Here is a 16,015-nt window from a genome sequence, read left to right as displayed (position 1 = left end):
AACTTGCTTGAACTGCATTTAAAATAATTCTGTATTTTTAAAAGGAGGATGTACTAGTTTCTTAAAATGTCCTGGTGGTGAATACCACTTCAGTTTTGTGTGCGTGTGCCACATATTGTAGAGATGACCTTGTGTTGGGCTCGAGATGGACAACCAGACACTGCTCTGGTCTCCGCTCAGCTCCTTGCTGTGCTTGTGATGCTGGTTCACAAGTTCTCAAATGATCTTTGTGTGTATTTAAGTCTTGGGTCTCAACCTTTTTAACAGGTTAAGAAAGATGGAAAAAAAAAAAAAGAATTTGTAAGACCTTACTGGTTAAAAACAGCTGAAGAACTAAAATATTTTGGTTACCTTTTAAGCCTGGAAGTGTTTGCTGAACGCCCTCAGTAGCCAAACCTCTTCAGTCATTCAGCACAGAAATAAAGGCGGAATTTAGTGAATGAGGCAACTGCAGTCAGTTTTTGTTTCATGGGATAATTCCCAGAGCACAGGGCTCTTGATGTCAAATATGACAGGTAAAGCTTTTTAATAGTACAATTGTTTTCCTACTACCTAACGGTAATGAAACTGTTGACAGGGAACAATTTAATAAAGAACCTTTTCTTAGGAACATAACTTGAGGCTTTTATGGGCAGATTAATGCTTGCGCCGAGCCCTGTCCCTGGCCTGCACGCCTGCTGGGAGGAGGCGGGCGGCGCTCGCCTGGGTGTGCTCCAGTTCCCAGTCCGTTTGTGCAGTCCTCTCTGGCCAGATTCTTGAGTCTCAATTTTTTTTGCAGTTGTCTTAACACAGCCTACGTTTAAAAGCTAGCTGCTAGGGATGTTGATATTTCCTTGTTACTAATTGGTTTTAAGAGTTTTGCCTAGTATTTTCTGAGCATCATTTTTTTTCTCTTATGCATCCTGCCTTTCCTTGTGAAAGCAACTGGCTTTGCATTCTAGAAAGATGGCCTTTGTCTTAAAATTGGTCTCTTTGAATGTTTAAGCAAATAGATTTATCATGTGCTGCTTTGAAGTATGAGAAGGATTTGAGGAGTGGTTAGCCAGCTGGCATTGAGAACCTAGGAGAATTTGTTGTAGCCAAACCTTTTGCAAAAGAAAAATGCAAATGCAGCTCAGGCTCAGTTACTAAACTGACTTTAACATGCAGTTCAGCGTATGTAGTCACCTTAGCACATCCTGAAACCCCTCCTTTTCTTCAGCTGTTGTATCAAGTCTGTTGGGTTATGTCTGTGAACTTGTCACTTGTCTACATGAGAAATTTTCCTCGTGCTACTGAAGCACCGTGACTTTGAACACCGTGTTCATTACAGGAGCCCCCATGAAGGACACTCATCAGGGAAGTGCAGCCCGGCGTGCTTCCTGGGCTGCTGCAATTCAAAGCCGGGACGATGTGCTGCTCGTTTGACATCTCTAAGTGGTAGGGGTCTCTTGTCCCTGCACATCTCCTGGCAGGGCAGGGCGGTCCCGCTGGACCTGCCGCACTCCAGCTGCTGCCCTTCCAGAGACCGAGGGTCTGCGCTCCTTCCCCTGCTATGTGAGCAACTCCTGCTAGTCAAGAGGCGTCCTGGCTGAGAAGAGCTCTGCTTCCTGCAGTGAAGCAGCAAGGCCCGTGTGCGATGCGGTTCCAGCAAATGGACTGGGCCAAACGCGGCGTGGAAAATGCCTGAGACGCGATGGATGTAGGCTGCTCTTAGTGTAAGAGAGCTTTGGGCACCTCTATTTGGAAAAGGAGGAAGAAAGAGGCGAATTCAGTTTTACAGTATACACAATTTTAATAACAAAATCTTTCTGTACACTGCACTTTTTAACTCCATTTTGCTCCATTACTTGTACCCCCTCCCATCAGGAATCGGCTCGTTAACCATAACTTAATTACAGTGCGCATAGGACTCTTAATCTCTGGTTGCCACGCTGGTAGAATAGTTCACTCACTAATGTTTTCATGATGGTGAAAAGAAAAAGTGTATTGTTTTTTGTCCTTTTTTTTTTTAACAAAAGCATAGTTGAAGGCTAGCAGTTTGTGTGTACATCACAGGTGCACAAGCCGTGTGGTGCTTTGCCCTTAAATCACACAAGTTTTGCCCTGTCTGAGGCCAGTTTATATCCATCAAAGCTTCTGTCACCTCTCCCTAGATCCCTCTCTGAGCAGGTTTTTACACCAGACACGAAGTGCTGTGTTCCCAGCTGACTCTGAGATGATCTCCAGGCATCCCGCTAGCACGGTGCTTAAAAAGCCTGGCACCGCTCTCGGTGCATGGGACTCTGCAGCACAGAGGGGCACGGGGAGGGAGGGAGGAGCTGCTGCTGGGCACTGCCTCTGGGTTTTGCTACTGTTCCCTTGCTCGTTCTTCTTTCTGGGGGAGGAGATGTGCCATGTACCTTCCTGAACTCTTAATTTTTATGGAAAGATGAAGATGAAATTCAGCTTTCTGGGTAGATTTCATAGGTCTGAACAGATGGATTTTAATAGCTGTGCAGCTCGCAAAATTAAATCAACTTTATTTTCATTAAAGTAGTACGGAAATAAACCCAGGCACATTAAAAAACAAGCGTGTAGTGCAGATTTCTGATTAAAGCCACCGGATGTTTCTGTTGTACATGTCAGCAATAGGGGGCTGTCTTCGAAGAGGCATCATGGGACGGGAGCTGAGACGCTGGGGATGCTTGTAGGCTGGGCCTAGCTCTGCAAAATCGGTAACTTCTGCTTGGGGGAAAAGCAAAACAAATAAACATCAACATGGTGGCATTAATCGTGCTTCCTTCTGCTAGGAAATAGGAGCTCTGCTGCTGCTAGCAGAGGAGCACTTCAGTCGGAGGCTCAGCGCTAACCCGTTTTACTCCTGATCAAGTAATTCTTAGTTGTGTGCATTTAAATGATGATCTAATGCAGAGCGACTAACGAGAGGGGAGCTGAAAGCATTAATTCAGACCTGTTCCAACACGATGACTCAAAAAGGGAGCTTGTGCTGCTGGGTTTGCATTTCACTGACACAAGGGTGGGGAGGAGGAAGCGGTGGAAATCAGTGAGGCTGGAGGAGGTCTTTGGGTGGGACAGGCATCTTAGAGCAGGGGAACGAGTTTTCCTTTCTAAAAGGCCCTGAAGGCTTGAAGATGCTGTGCCAGGAGGTGGTGAGGCACCTGTAGTGCCACTTAGGATCTGTAGAAACTGAGGCTGTACAACAGAGATGGTATTTGGGGAGAACAATTTAACAACCTCTTGTTGTCAGGCACCATTCATACAGGAATACCAATAACTTAAGCCAAATCATCCTGGTTCCTGTTCCCTAAACAAGGCAATTATTACAGTCCCCTCTTTGGAAGAGTCACAAGCCGTTGCGAATGGAAGACAGTGACTTAAAAATGAATAAATAAAACAAGAACTAACAGCCTCTTGTGGTGCTCTTGTGTAGAACGATGGCTTTCCCTGCAATTCGCTGTTCCTCCCAAGGGAGTTCCAGCTGACTTTGCTGCTCATGTTTTGACATCCTGCGGGTTTTACTGTACCCGTTACCCTAAACATAATGTTTATGGACTGACTTTATTTATGCCTGGACCTTGGCTACCAAATGGTTTGGGAAATGGCAGACGTGAGCCATGGCATTTGGGAGAGTGGCTCTGCGTTAGCGCATCGTACACGGTTGGGGGTCTAAAATTGAGGGGTGCACCTGCAGGCTTGGTGCCTGTCAGCCCACGGAGCCCTGCGGGAGCAGCTGGAGCTGGTGGGGGAAAGCATCTGGGTATCTGGTGGGCTCCTCTTGAAGGCAGAGGAACAGAGCTGTAAAGCTGAGAAGATTGGTATGAGCGGCTTGCAGCTGGGCTGGGACGCAGAAGAGGATTGAACCAGCATTGCCTGTTGGCTGGGGCACCTGTCTGTACTCTTGGGCAGAATTGCAAGGTGATAAGGATGGAGAGGGCTTTGGGGGCATTGGGAAGGCATCTCCTGGGCGCCCTGGTGAAGGAGGATTGGGTTGGTACCTTTCAAACAGCCCTGCAGCGGGTGGCTGGGTGCAGAGCAGGGGGGGGGGTTCCCTCCAGCATGGGGGCTCCGGGCTCGGTACGGCCACCTGCTGGGTGCTGCGGGTGGGGTAAGATCTTTTGGCTGCCAGCATAAATAATGAGCTCAGTCCTAACTCCGTCTCTGCTGGTGCCTACGTGGGAATCGGTCCCTGGAGCGTCTGCTCCCCGGTTTTCCAGCACAGACCGTGGGGTCGGCTGGCACGAGGCGAGGGGCTGGCGCTGCACGTGGTCTGCCCGGGCCAGAGGGAAGAGCTGCGAGCACCTGCTCGCGGTAAGGAACGAAGCAAGGCTCTCTGCAAGCAGCTACATGCACAAAGTTTTTGCGTCTGTCGCCTTAGGTCTGGCCTTTTGGATCTCGTGGGGTTTTATCATAGGGACTATTTCCTCATTGCCCACCTGCCTCGCCAGATTTATTGTACTAAAATCTGTAATTGACTTCCTAGAAGGGATGTAAATTGGCTCATCATGTTATAAACAGCTAAGGGGGTTCAAAGTTATCTTTATGGAAAACCACAGTCTTCGCTGAACCTCTTCTGTTAAAGTACAGAGTCACAGGAAGTAAACAAAAATATTTGTTTTATAATAAGGGCACTGTATGTAAAAGTAAAGTGATGCAAATTAATATCTTCAAAACCAGTAATTGAAAAAACCTTTATGTAAAATCTGAACAGAAGTCACACTTATCTTGCTATAATTGCCTTGGACGAATTCATTTCACAATAAAACATCAAACTGTTGTATAATTGCACCCTAAATACCTCACTAAGTGGTAATACAGATATATAAAAGCAGAGTGAAATAGCAAACAGATTTTTATGCAGTGATTTTCTGTTTAAAAAGTTTGCGGAATAGTTTAGTACAACACAATTAGCATACTGTAATTACTGATTTGTTCAAGGTATGTCAACACTGTGAGGAATTTCTCTTCATCTGTGTTTGCTGGTAATCGTTTAACACTGCAGCATTGGACACAACACGGTTTTTAGTTATACATACATGTATATATATATTTAAAAAAAAATAAGCCATCCCTCTGGTCCTTTGAACTTTGGTTAGAACGTTTACAATATTTGAGCAGTTGACTTAAAAATAATGTCATCCTTCGCAGCCCCCCGCCCGCCCACCCCCGTGGCATCTCTGTACCACTGTCGCTGCATAGATCTGCAAATATTTACATATAATTTCAGAATATATTATAAATAGCAATATGGTACTTCTGGCTAAAGAAATCAAATTGCTCCTTAGGAATGAGGTGCGTGTGTGTATATATATATTTATATATGATTTTTAACGGCATACTAGTTTAGATTCTGTCCCATATCAAGTAAGAAACGAAACATTTTTCAGTGAACTATTCTATAAACTAATTATATCGTCCTAACTTATCAGAAGGTACGTGGTTTTGAATTGGTAATTACCTTGAATTTTGGAAGAGGAGGACAAGTGAGAGCTTATGTTACAGGGGCTAATTCTGTCTCCAGAGAAACCAGTGGAGTTAGTGCATGAAAATAGCTTCCAGGCAAGAGGAAGCCTCAGCCGGGGGGGCAGCGGGGGGACAAAGAGAGGTTTCTTCCTTCCTTCTCTCTCTCTTAACCTCGCAGTTGATATTTACTTTTCATTAAGAAAAACTTGCATCAAGGGTATTTACACATGAAAAGGTGTGGAAATGTTTGTTCATAGGCGTAAGTAATTAGGCTGAATTCATGGAAAGCATTATCCAGTCAAACCAGAGATCCAATGCGATTTAAATGCCTTTAATATTTAGAATCGATCACATCGTACCGAGCCTTCCTAATTAAGCAACGCTGGCTACTTTGCAAGCGCCTGGAGAGTCTTCCTGATTAATTTGTGATCGTGTGAACCGCTCCTGTCTGTATTTGCTGTGAGCTTTAGCAAGGTACGTTTAAGCAAGCCAAACTATGAATATGGAGGTAGGAAAACTGTATTTAAAATAAATTCACCGGTCCCCATTGCATCGAAATCCCCACCTGAACATTTGTTACTTTTTTTTTTCCCTCTCCCCTTTTTACTCTCGAGTGGAAATGATCAGAGGAGGAAAATCTTCCTCCAAGTCTGCCTTTTAAAGTGAGCTGAGCCAGCTGGGATGTTTGGGATCGTACAGCTGCAGGCGAACAAATGCAGTGTATGTTCCTCTGCAGATCTCTGTACAGATACCCAATCTCCTTCCACTCGGGCTGTTTTCATTAGAAAAAGTAGAATATGGAGACTCCGGTATAAATGTTTACACACAGTCATATAATTACATAACATAAAACATTGTACATAGTTTGAGGTGAGCATCTTTTTAGACTCTTAAACATTAGGAGTGCAAGTTGAATGTAATCATTGCTTCTTTAACACTGAAAATATTATGGATTTATTTTTAAAAAAAACTTAAAAATACTGCACCACTCCATAAACAATGCTTCCATTAAGTAGCTTGGAAAATTAGGCTTTATGTCAACATTTGTAAAAATTAGAATCTGATGTAGGTCCCCTACAATTTTAAAATAGGTTACTTATCTGGTTTAATTTTTGATGGCATGTAGGTATTATACTTCACATTCTTTGTATGGCAGCTGCTGACACTTGCATTGTCCATAGCCATTAATGATGATGAAGGGTCCTTCGTGGGTGGGTTCGTATTCATTATACGGTCCTTGGTCTGACATATTTGCCATATGTAGCCGTGTTTGGGATCGGAGTTGCCTGTGGTTTTGAATCATTGAGCACTGCCTAATTCTTCTTAATGTGGGAGGGCAGCATTTCCTGGAGATGAACACTATAAAAATGATAAAAAAGAAAGAAAACAATAAAGCCATTGTCCCTGTAATTACCCTTTGAGTGAAGATGGCATTGTTTGGCTCCGGGAAAGGTTCTTCGGTGGTGACGACCATGCCTGCCGTGGTTGGAATTTCTTTGTCTCCCATATGGAAATTAGAGGAGCTTATTCTTTTTGTGTACTCGGTGGTGGGGACCGCGGAGGTCGGAGCCGCGGACGTAACCACAGTCGATACATTCCAGCAAAGCTGAAAGCCGTGCACCGCGTCCAGGATGTCCTCTCCCTGGGTGTGGTCGGGGCTGTGGCAGAGGATGGGGTGCTCCCAGCGGCCGCGGAAGCCGCTCAGCCAGGTGGCCAGGGCGCAGATCTTGGGGCTGCACTCCCACAGATTGCCCGAGAGGCCCACGGTGGTGAGGGACGGGAGCGAGCTGAGGATCTTGGAATCCAGGGTGGTCAGCTTGTTGTTATCCATGAGCAGGGTCTTAAGGTTAGGCATAGTTTCAAAAACTGTTAGGTCGATGGCTTTGATCTCGTTTCCAGTCAAATCTAGCTTTTCTAAGGTGCCCCAGGTCCACTCCATCCCACACGTCAAGTTGCTAATTTTGTTCCACTGCAAGAAGAGCATGTGCAGGCTGCTCAGCCGGAGGAAATGAGCAAAATTAATCTTTGTCAGCTGGTTGTGCTCTAGGTGAAGCTCCCTCAGCTTGATTAATCCTGCAAATCCATTGCGAGCCAAACTTCGCAAGCGGTTTGTGCTCAGATCCAGGAACTCGAGGCTACGGCAGTCCCAGAACAGGCGGACGGGGATCGTCCGCAGGGAGTTGGAGCGCAAATGCAAGGTCTGCAGCTTGCGGAGGCCGTAGAGCAGCTCGGGGTGCAGAGAGGACAACTGATTAAAAGAGAGGTCCAAATTCTGCAGGTTAAGCAGCTGGCTAAAAGTTGTGTTTGGCAAATGAAAGATTTTGTTGGAACTTAAGACTAATTCCTTAAGTTTATATAGTCCTTGAAAAGAATCTTCTCTGACTGTTGCAATTTGATTATGATCTAAGTGAAGCCAAGTAAGTTGACTGAAGCTTGCAAATTGATCCCTTTCAAGTTCAGTAATAAAATTGTGCCTCAGTGACAAACCTAGAGAGCCCTTTTCAGTGGTGTTTGGCACTGAGTGAAACCCCTGAGAGTCACAGTAAAAGAGCAGCTTCTCACAGCGACATTTTGGTGGACAAGCCATGCCCAAGGCAGGCAGCATTTTTAAAACCATACTCATTGCATATAGTGCTGCCAGCATACGAGCCCCTAATGGCCACTTGAAATGTAAGCCTGCAGAATATAATTTAGGAAAACAACAAGATAGGATATCCTTATCAGTATACTTTGAACATCACGGTGGAAGATTTCACTGCAGATAACATTTCCATGCATTTCCGAAAAGCTTACTCTAAATGCAAGAAACAACTTACTACTAAGCACAGCATACTCAGATATTACACTTAGGATGAGCCTTTAGCGCTATTACGGAGGATTACAGCGTCACGATCGGAAAACATTTCTTTCACAAGGTTCACTTCAGCAAAACGTGCTTTAGCACCTAACTGCTGCTGTAACACACAGCCGATCATTCATTTAAAAGGTAGAGAGAAATGCATACACTTACCCATTCTTTTGAGTACATTGGAGGTTGCATTCAGTCGTAGTTTTAGACTCAACGCAGTGAGTCTGTGAAAGGTTCTAATGTAAGATAGCCTTTGAATAATTTACTGCTTTTTAGGGTCCTTTGATATTAGTGCAAAATTGAATCCACGATGCTCTCTTGGAATATTCCTTTTGAAATCGCTGGCTTGATCTCCTCTGACAGGTCTGTAATTTTTAAATCAATGCTTAATACAAGTTTTCTTCCTCTGTGGCTGCTCAGCTGTTTAATTGAAGCTCACGTTTTCTTTTTCCGCAGCTGTGGGTTCCTTTAGTCCTAACTTGTTGATGGCAGATGGGTGGCTTATTGCTGAGAGAAGCTCCTGGAGTAGCATGAGTGCATTTACTGAAAAGCTTTTCAGGGAAGCGGTACAAGAATGGGTTTGCTTATGCGCTGCGACCACACAGGACTGTATATAGGCTGACGTCACCTGGTGACGTTCCTTTTGTTTGGGTTTTCCAGAAGCTTTGCTGTTTTAAAGCATTGTGCTGCATACTGTGATCGCGTTAAAGACCACTGATGGAGGGGGAGAAAAATCAACTGTAGGAGTCCTTCGTCCCCGCGATGCGAGGCAGGGGAGAGCCTTGCACCACCCCGCGCCCCCCCGCACCCTCGCTAGCTTGATTCAGCTGGCGCTGAGAGCAGCGCAGAGCTGCAGTTGGAAGCGCCTTAACGCTAGCTGCTGCCGGCTGCCTCTTAAACCTGGCTGCATGAAAGGAACTTTTGGATGGCAAGTGTACACGGTGTGAACAGAGGATGCTGATTAGCACCAGCCTCTCGGGGAGGTGAGTGGGATTTGGCAGCCCGAAGCTCCGCATAACAACAGCGTGCGTGCGACTGGGGTCCCTGCAAAAGTGGTAAAGGGGGAGAGAAAGAGCACTCCTTTAGAGGAAGCTGCTGTGTCGGGAAGTGCGGCACACATCCCCGGAACAAAGGACAGGAGCTAATGTTTCAAATGATGGGAAATTTCTGGAAAAAAGCAAAGCTGGCATTAGAGCACAGGAGAGAACTTAATTGGAATCCAGCTTGTCAGCACGCAGTTACAGAACTGGGAAATCTTTTCTCTTTTTTTCCCCTTTTATTCCCACAAGCCCCGACTCCTGTGCTCGCTTGTTGCTGGGCACTGGAGCGTAGGGGAGCAAGTTGTGAGCCTGGCATTCACAGTCGGGGCTCGGAGCAGTTTGAGGGCTTCCTTGCACTCCCCCTGCACGCCGTGAGCAGGGGCACGGTGCCTGCCTTAGCAGCTCGCCGCGGGGTAGGCGCAGGAGCTGGCGGCCAGCGTGCACGCTGTCGAGCCGAGATGCATTTGCAGAACCAGTGACCCTGCAAAGCAGGCGGCACGGCCCGGTTCCTGGCTGCTGGTCCAAAACTTCCCCGGTCCCTTTATCCCCAGCAAGCTCTCCTGCGGGACAGCTGGCACCGAGGGGCATGCGAACAGACTGCGTAGGAGCTGTCTGGGGGTTTTAGGATTTGGGTGCAAGCAGCAGCCATTCGGAGAGGCTGCCCTGGCCTTGACTTGATCTGGGTGAGCCGGGGGTGTCAGCTTCCCGCTGCCAGCGCCTCGAAGGAGCTCTCATCTTTTACTCTTGTCTTTTATTTTCACCTTGAGATGTAAAGCGACAGTGCAATGCGAGGCACTTGACGATGTTTGCTCTGTAGCAGGGAGGTATCATTTATGACCTCGGGACTGGGATGAGCTGAGAATAACAAACTGTCCGTGCTAACAGGGGGAGATGATGAATTGTCAGAGGAGGTCTTAGAAGAAAACAGTCATTTACCTTTGTTATTAAACTTTGGCTCTTAATTTAAACTCCGACTTCTTGTTTTCTGCCTGCTTTTCTCCCTTCTGGGTCCCACAGTATAGCTGTGATACTGACTGCAGTACCTGGTTTCTGTGGCAGATTGTCCCTTCCAGAGCAGAGCAATGCCTTAGGAGGAAGTGTTAAGTGAAGTGGGGGGATGGAGAAAAATGAACTGCTTAAAAACAAAGGAAACCCCAAACAAAAAACCACCCCAGGAAAATGATTATCTTTAATGATAGATCAGAAAATGCTACGTAAATGTATTAAATTGCACCATCATGCCAACTATTCTCACGTTTGCTCCAGACTGAAAGAAATACACATAAAGAAGTTGGACAAACCTATTCAAAGAGTTTCTCTGTGGTTAATATTCACTGTGCAAAAAACATGCAAACTGAAATCCAGCCTGAGCCGCCAGCTGTCTTGTGGGACTGCTGCAGCAATGTACCTGTAGCTGTGCTGCTCGCAGCGCTAAGCTGGTGCAAAACCCTGATTTGAAGCGTTGATTTGAATTTTAATAACGCCTGAATGCGATAACACGATATTTAAAATAACGTTCCAAGGGTGTAATTTAATAAAATGAAAAAAGCTCGGAGATCAAAGGTGGTTACTCTCCTGTGCCACTCTTCGCATTATTCCCAGGAGGCTGAGTTTAGGTAACTTTTGAAAGGGTTCTGCTTTTTTCCATTGCTATCTCTTGGTAGGTTCCTCCCACGTGAAGATTGTGTAATCTGGCACAGAGTTAAGAGTTAGTGTTCAAACACGGAAAGTTGCTTCCTTTCTGAAGCTCTCAGTTCTTTGGCCCGTGACCAAACAAGGGCTATTTAGCACCTTGCCAGCAGGTTTCCTGTTTGGGAAACAGTTAACGCGAACTTTATGGGCGCTTTTCTCAGCAAAACATGTTTTTATGCACGCTTGTCGTGAAGTACCAGCTATTACCGAAAGCACGCGTCTGATTCTTTTTTAAATCCGAAACTCCGTGCTAATATTCGCGTTGTGCCTTGGGAGCTGCCTGGGGTGTCAAGGTGCAATAGGCTGGGAAGAAACTCCAGCTGCCTGCAGAGTTCACACCGTTGCATTTCTTCTGAGACTACAAACTTGCTTGCGTGCTGGGGAAAGCCACGTACGAGTGCCATCTGGAGCCTCCCGCCAGAACAGGCGCTTCGAGGTGACAACCAAAATCCTCACGTGTAACAGCCAAGAGGGAAAATGGGGGAAAACCAGCTTGTTCTCGAGCATAAGCGTGCTCGGACCAAATGCCTCTCTCGGGGGCTTCTCCCTTGCCCTGCTCATTGCGCAGCAGTGGAACTGGTTTCCCTGCTAGATGCACGCACTCAAAAAGCAGAGCTGCACCCCAAGGCCAGCAGTGTCATTTCGTTAGGCTGACATCTTGTGGAAGCCTTCCGAGCGTATTAAGTACAACAAATGAGTTAATTTTACTTGATGGAGACGTGGGCTGGGCGACCTCCTTGCACGTTTGGCGTGGAGGAGAAGCTGTGCAGCCCCCGTGTTTCGGGGAGCTGTGGCGGAGCTGCAGCAGACTCTGCATTCATGTCCATAAGGAACCGGGACATGTTCCTGTCTCCTTGACCGTCAAGTATCAGATAGGTAAACGCTGCTGAAATTCACGCATCGTGCTTCGTTGCGTACCCTTCCTGGTCTTGAATCAGCAGTGTTGCATCTGGAATTTGTTTGCAGCCCTGCTATCGGGGTAATGAGGGAGTATGGGCGGTCATCCTTTGTAGCCATGCAATTAGGCGAGGTGTCAAGGTGAAAATTAAGCATGTGACAAACTTGAATCTGAGCACTATATCTTAATGCCTCGCCACGAAGCCCTGCTTCAGCGGCCGCACGCTGATGTACAACTTCCCCCGCCTGCCCAGAGGAAGGTATGCCAAGCGCACATTTGTCACTTAGTCAATCACAGCCATTAACCATGGTGCTGCCTGCTCCGCAAACAGGTTAGAAGACAATTTGGAGATTACCTGAAGCAGAAATCCGTCTGTGAATGACCTTTTTTTTATTTGTGTAGAGCAGCATGAGGGATGGCTGTGGGGCAGGGGGCACCGGTTCTCAATAGCTCCCCGGTCTTAGGTGAAACTCTGAGATTAATAACGGAAGTTTTTGATATTTAGCTATAAAAACATAGCTGCATAACTGCGTTGCAGTACATGCACTGCTGATCCTGGTCGCTTTAAGATAGCGTTCATTTGCTACCACCACCATGCTCCACGTTTTTACGTTTGCGAATCAGTTGAGGTTGGATTTTAACGTTAGTAGCTGCAGGAAAAACTTGTTTCGGGTTTTGTTTCTGAGTCAGATGGCAGGCCTACAAAGGGAATGCTTTGTTGACAGAGTTAGTGATTCCACTTTGCCTCCTTGTATACAAATCCCCTTTCTTTGCTTTAAGCAATTAAAAAAAAAAAAATAGAGGGGATAGCTGCGTGAGCTGGAACAGCAAGGATGTGACAGGGAGTGCTTGTGCTGCTTTCCAAGCGGCCTAGCGATGGTGGTGGAAGAGCAAAAAATTACAGGGGGTGAGGGAAACGTGCAGTTTTTAACGCCAGTTCTAGCCTTTTTTTATGAAGATATGATTTAAAATAAATTTGCTGTGTGGCTAAGCTTGTTATCCATTGTACTGGACAGCGTGGTGGTATCGTAATGCAAAATGACTGGCGTGGTCAACGTGACCCCATGAAATCTACTGAATCTACCAGCTGCTGCCGGTACCGCTGCCTGCGGAGCTTGTGGTTCCGTCAGAGATAGCAGTGCTCTGTACTAGGGTCTTAACAGTCCCTAACAATCCCATCAGGAGCCCGAATATTCAGGGTTTGCTGCTGTCAGTCCTAATCCCATGCATAGAAGCTGCTTGCCGGGAGACGTTACTCTCCGTGTCGTCAGGGGGCTCTCCAAGGAAGTTCGGGCTAGCAACAATGGCCAAGTTTTCAATAGCAAGAGTAATTGGTTACTGGAACAAATTACCCAGAGGTGCTGAGCGCTCACTTGGAGCCTTTAAAACGTGATTTATTGCTGTAGAGCCCAGCTTAAGCGGGAATTGTTGAGCTGTAGGGTGGAACCCGTGGGTGAAATTCATGGGGCTTGGACAAGGTGATCGGCGTGGCCAAGGAGGGTGTGTAACTCTGCCAGATGCTGGGGAGGGTCAGAGCAACCAGTGTCCCGGCTCCACTCGGACTTTACGGGTGCACGTGGCCCCACAGCTAGTGTGCAATATTTAATTTTATGCAAATAATATGTATATTAAAAGAAAAAAAGCCAAGCAACTTTAGACTGGCACAAGTTGACATCCTTGTCTTCGGGCCAGAGCCTCGCTTAGAATTGGTTTGGCGGTTTCGGGTGGGAATGACACAGGTCCCCTCTCTGCAGCTGCAGAGGTGTGTTTGGTGTTCGTCCCATGCCCCTGCCCAGCCCTAAGGGAGGTGTGGGGTTAGCAGCTGACACGGGAGGTGCTAAATTACCGCGGCTCAATTAGCAGGGTGGTTTGTGTCGCGGCTGTCCCAAGTGCTCTTAATACTTTCTGACAAGCTTCTGTACTGAAATTTCTGAATGCCAACAAGATGGAAATAAAGCAAAGCTGCCTTGCTCAAATGTGCTGGGTTTGGATTATACAGCTATTTCTGTGTTAGTACATGGCGTGGCTTAACAGGAACAGATCAACGGCATGAAATTGGAGCTGCCTGGGCTCTAATGTATGCGTTGCACGCTTTTCAGGGCATTTTATGTAGGGCCGGCTGTGGTCAGGTCTCATGAACTGAACATCCATTAGTGGAAACCCTCTCCTGGTTTCCTTTCATCCGAAAGGGACCCAGACCTCGCGCGCCAAGGCTGCTCCGTGCTGTGAAGCCGGGGACGGCAAAGTGGAAGCGATCGGTGGATTCACATCAAAAGCGTGCTCCTGCCTCCCGTTCAGATGGTAATGCAGGGGCACCCAGGGAGAAGTAAAATGGCACTTCGTGGAGCAGCTGAATGTTTGGCTTTCTGTGTAATGGATGAGTATATATCTTGTCTCCAAAGGTACTCCTGGAAAAAATGCCCGCACGTACAGGGGGGATGCTCGGGGTTCATTAACATGGTCGTGCTGCAGGGGTGTTAGAGCATCTGAAAGCGGGAGCAATTGCAGGTTTGTGTCTCCTAGCAGGATTTCAGTTTGATTGCTGACACTTGGCAGATTTCAGTTGTTTCAGGTGGCTTGGTGGCTGCAAGGAGCCCACTGCCTGCCCCGGGGCGCGTCGGGCGCAGACGGACAGAGCCCAGCGCCGTCGGACAGCCGCCTTCGGTGCGGGTTGAACAAATCCCTTCCAGCCTAGCCAGGCTTCTCGTTTTGTGTCTACCAGGCATGGGAACAGCAAGCTGTTCAATAAAAAGCAGCATTAATTTTCACTTTATTTCAAGATTTCTGCTTTCATTTTTGAGTGTGAAGAACGGACCAGCATCAGGTCTGCTGGAGCCTGTGGCATGGTTGGAACAAGCTCCTGGTTTTAATTTCAGCCAGCTTTCAGTTACCTTTTGTGATGAGAATCAAATTGCTTGATCAGGGAAGTGACAAAACTTCAAAAATTCATTAAACTGTAATGACTTGACAACATCCCAATCCCTCTCGGTTTTTGTTTAATTTTTATTTCTGCTGTAGAGCAGACTTCGTGTTTTTGATTCAAGGCTACCTGTGCAAGGGTTTCAAACCAGCCTGGCATCTGCAGAACTGATCATTGGCATGCCCTCACTTTAGTGCTGCAAATCTATTTATCTGTTTATTTCCCACCAGGACAATTATCCTGATCATGGCATAGAAGTTCAGAAATTAGTTTGTGGTCACATAATGCATGCTGCATAAAACTCTCATACCAGCTGTATGTATGTGTATTATATAGGAAAAGAAGACAACCCTCCTTGTGACACTGTAAGACCACCACTGTTGTGTCTGGCTTTCCCATTTTGGTACAAATTAGGACATTTTTAGCCCACCATCTGCTTAGGGGCGGAGAAGCTGCCACTGCACCTTGTCCCCTTTCTGTCTTTTAACAACAGTGCTAATGTGAAACTTGCTGCATCGAGCCTCGGTGAGATCCAACTCCCGGCGGGTGAGCCTGGATACTTATTTGATGTTGGATTTCATCCCTGACAAATGTCTTATAAGGATTTTACCTTAATATAATTGATTTTTGGCTTACAATTGGCTGCTCAAGAACAACCTTCTGTGATAGTCAGGCCTGAAGCTGTGCAAGCGAGCACCATTGCATGGGCTGCACAGCCCCCGGGGCTGCTACGTCTGCAGTGGGGTATTTGGGTGCAACCCATCACCCTGGGCAATCTCAGCAGCAGAGGCAGGAAAGACTGAGGGCTGAAGCAGGGAGAGCTGTTTGGGACTTGAGATCCAGGGCAAACCGTGTGGTTGTTGACAGAGCTGTTGGAGAAATCTCAAACTTGCAGCTTAAATATGGGCTCTGGCTGCTGAGGAGCAAAAAGCAGTCTCGATGTAGGAAATCATCCTTTTTTCCAGAAAGGGAGCTGATGAGTGCTAAAGATGCAGCCGTATGTTGTCAGATGCTCCTGAGCTGCTCAAACCTGCCAGGAGGAATGGTGCTGTGTCAGGGAGGCGGGGGCTGTGCTTCTGGCCTGTGTAATCTCTTAAATCAGTAAAGAAGCTGACGGTCTTGAAATGAATAATGCTGGTTTTACTTTTGGACCCTGAATACCTTTTTACATCTGC

At 46.7% G+C, this 16,015-nt stretch overlaps 2 protein-coding genes across 5 annotated transcripts in view; one reads left to right on the top strand and one right to left on the bottom strand.

The window, feature by feature from the left end:
• The window catches only part of CTNNA1 (catenin alpha 1), a 114,710-nt gene that overhangs the window by 50,915 nt on the left and 47,780 nt on the right, over nucleotides 1-16,015 (top strand). The window lies entirely within an intron of this gene.
• Nucleotides 1,755-16,011, bottom strand: LRRTM2 (leucine rich repeat transmembrane neuronal 2). Of its 3 annotated transcripts, none has more exons than XM_080555309.1 (2): nucleotides 8,453-16,011; nucleotides 1,755-8,118 (listed from the first exon to the last, which is right to left on the bottom strand). In XM_080555309.1, exons 1-2 carry the CDS (start codon nucleotides 8,454-8,456, stop codon nucleotides 6,572-6,574), a joined length of 1,551 nt encoding a protein of 516 aa, XP_080411435.1. In that variant the 5' UTR covers nucleotides 8,457-16,011; the 3' UTR covers nucleotides 1,755-6,571. The 3 variants fall into 3 exon arrangements, with proteins under 3 accessions (XP_080411435.1, XP_080411436.1, XP_080411437.1); XM_080555310.1 differs by having other exon boundaries at nucleotides 1,755-7,690; XM_080555311.1 differs by having other exon boundaries at nucleotides 1,755-7,669.

The sequence above is a fragment of the Anser brachyrhynchus genome, assembly GCF_964034855.1.
Source record: "Anser brachyrhynchus genome assembly, chromosome: 14".
NCBI lineage: Eukaryota > Metazoa > Chordata > Aves > Anseriformes > Anatidae > Anser > Anser brachyrhynchus.
The sequence above is the reverse complement of the archived record's forward strand: the minus strand, read 5'-3'. Positions and strand labels throughout refer to the sequence as shown.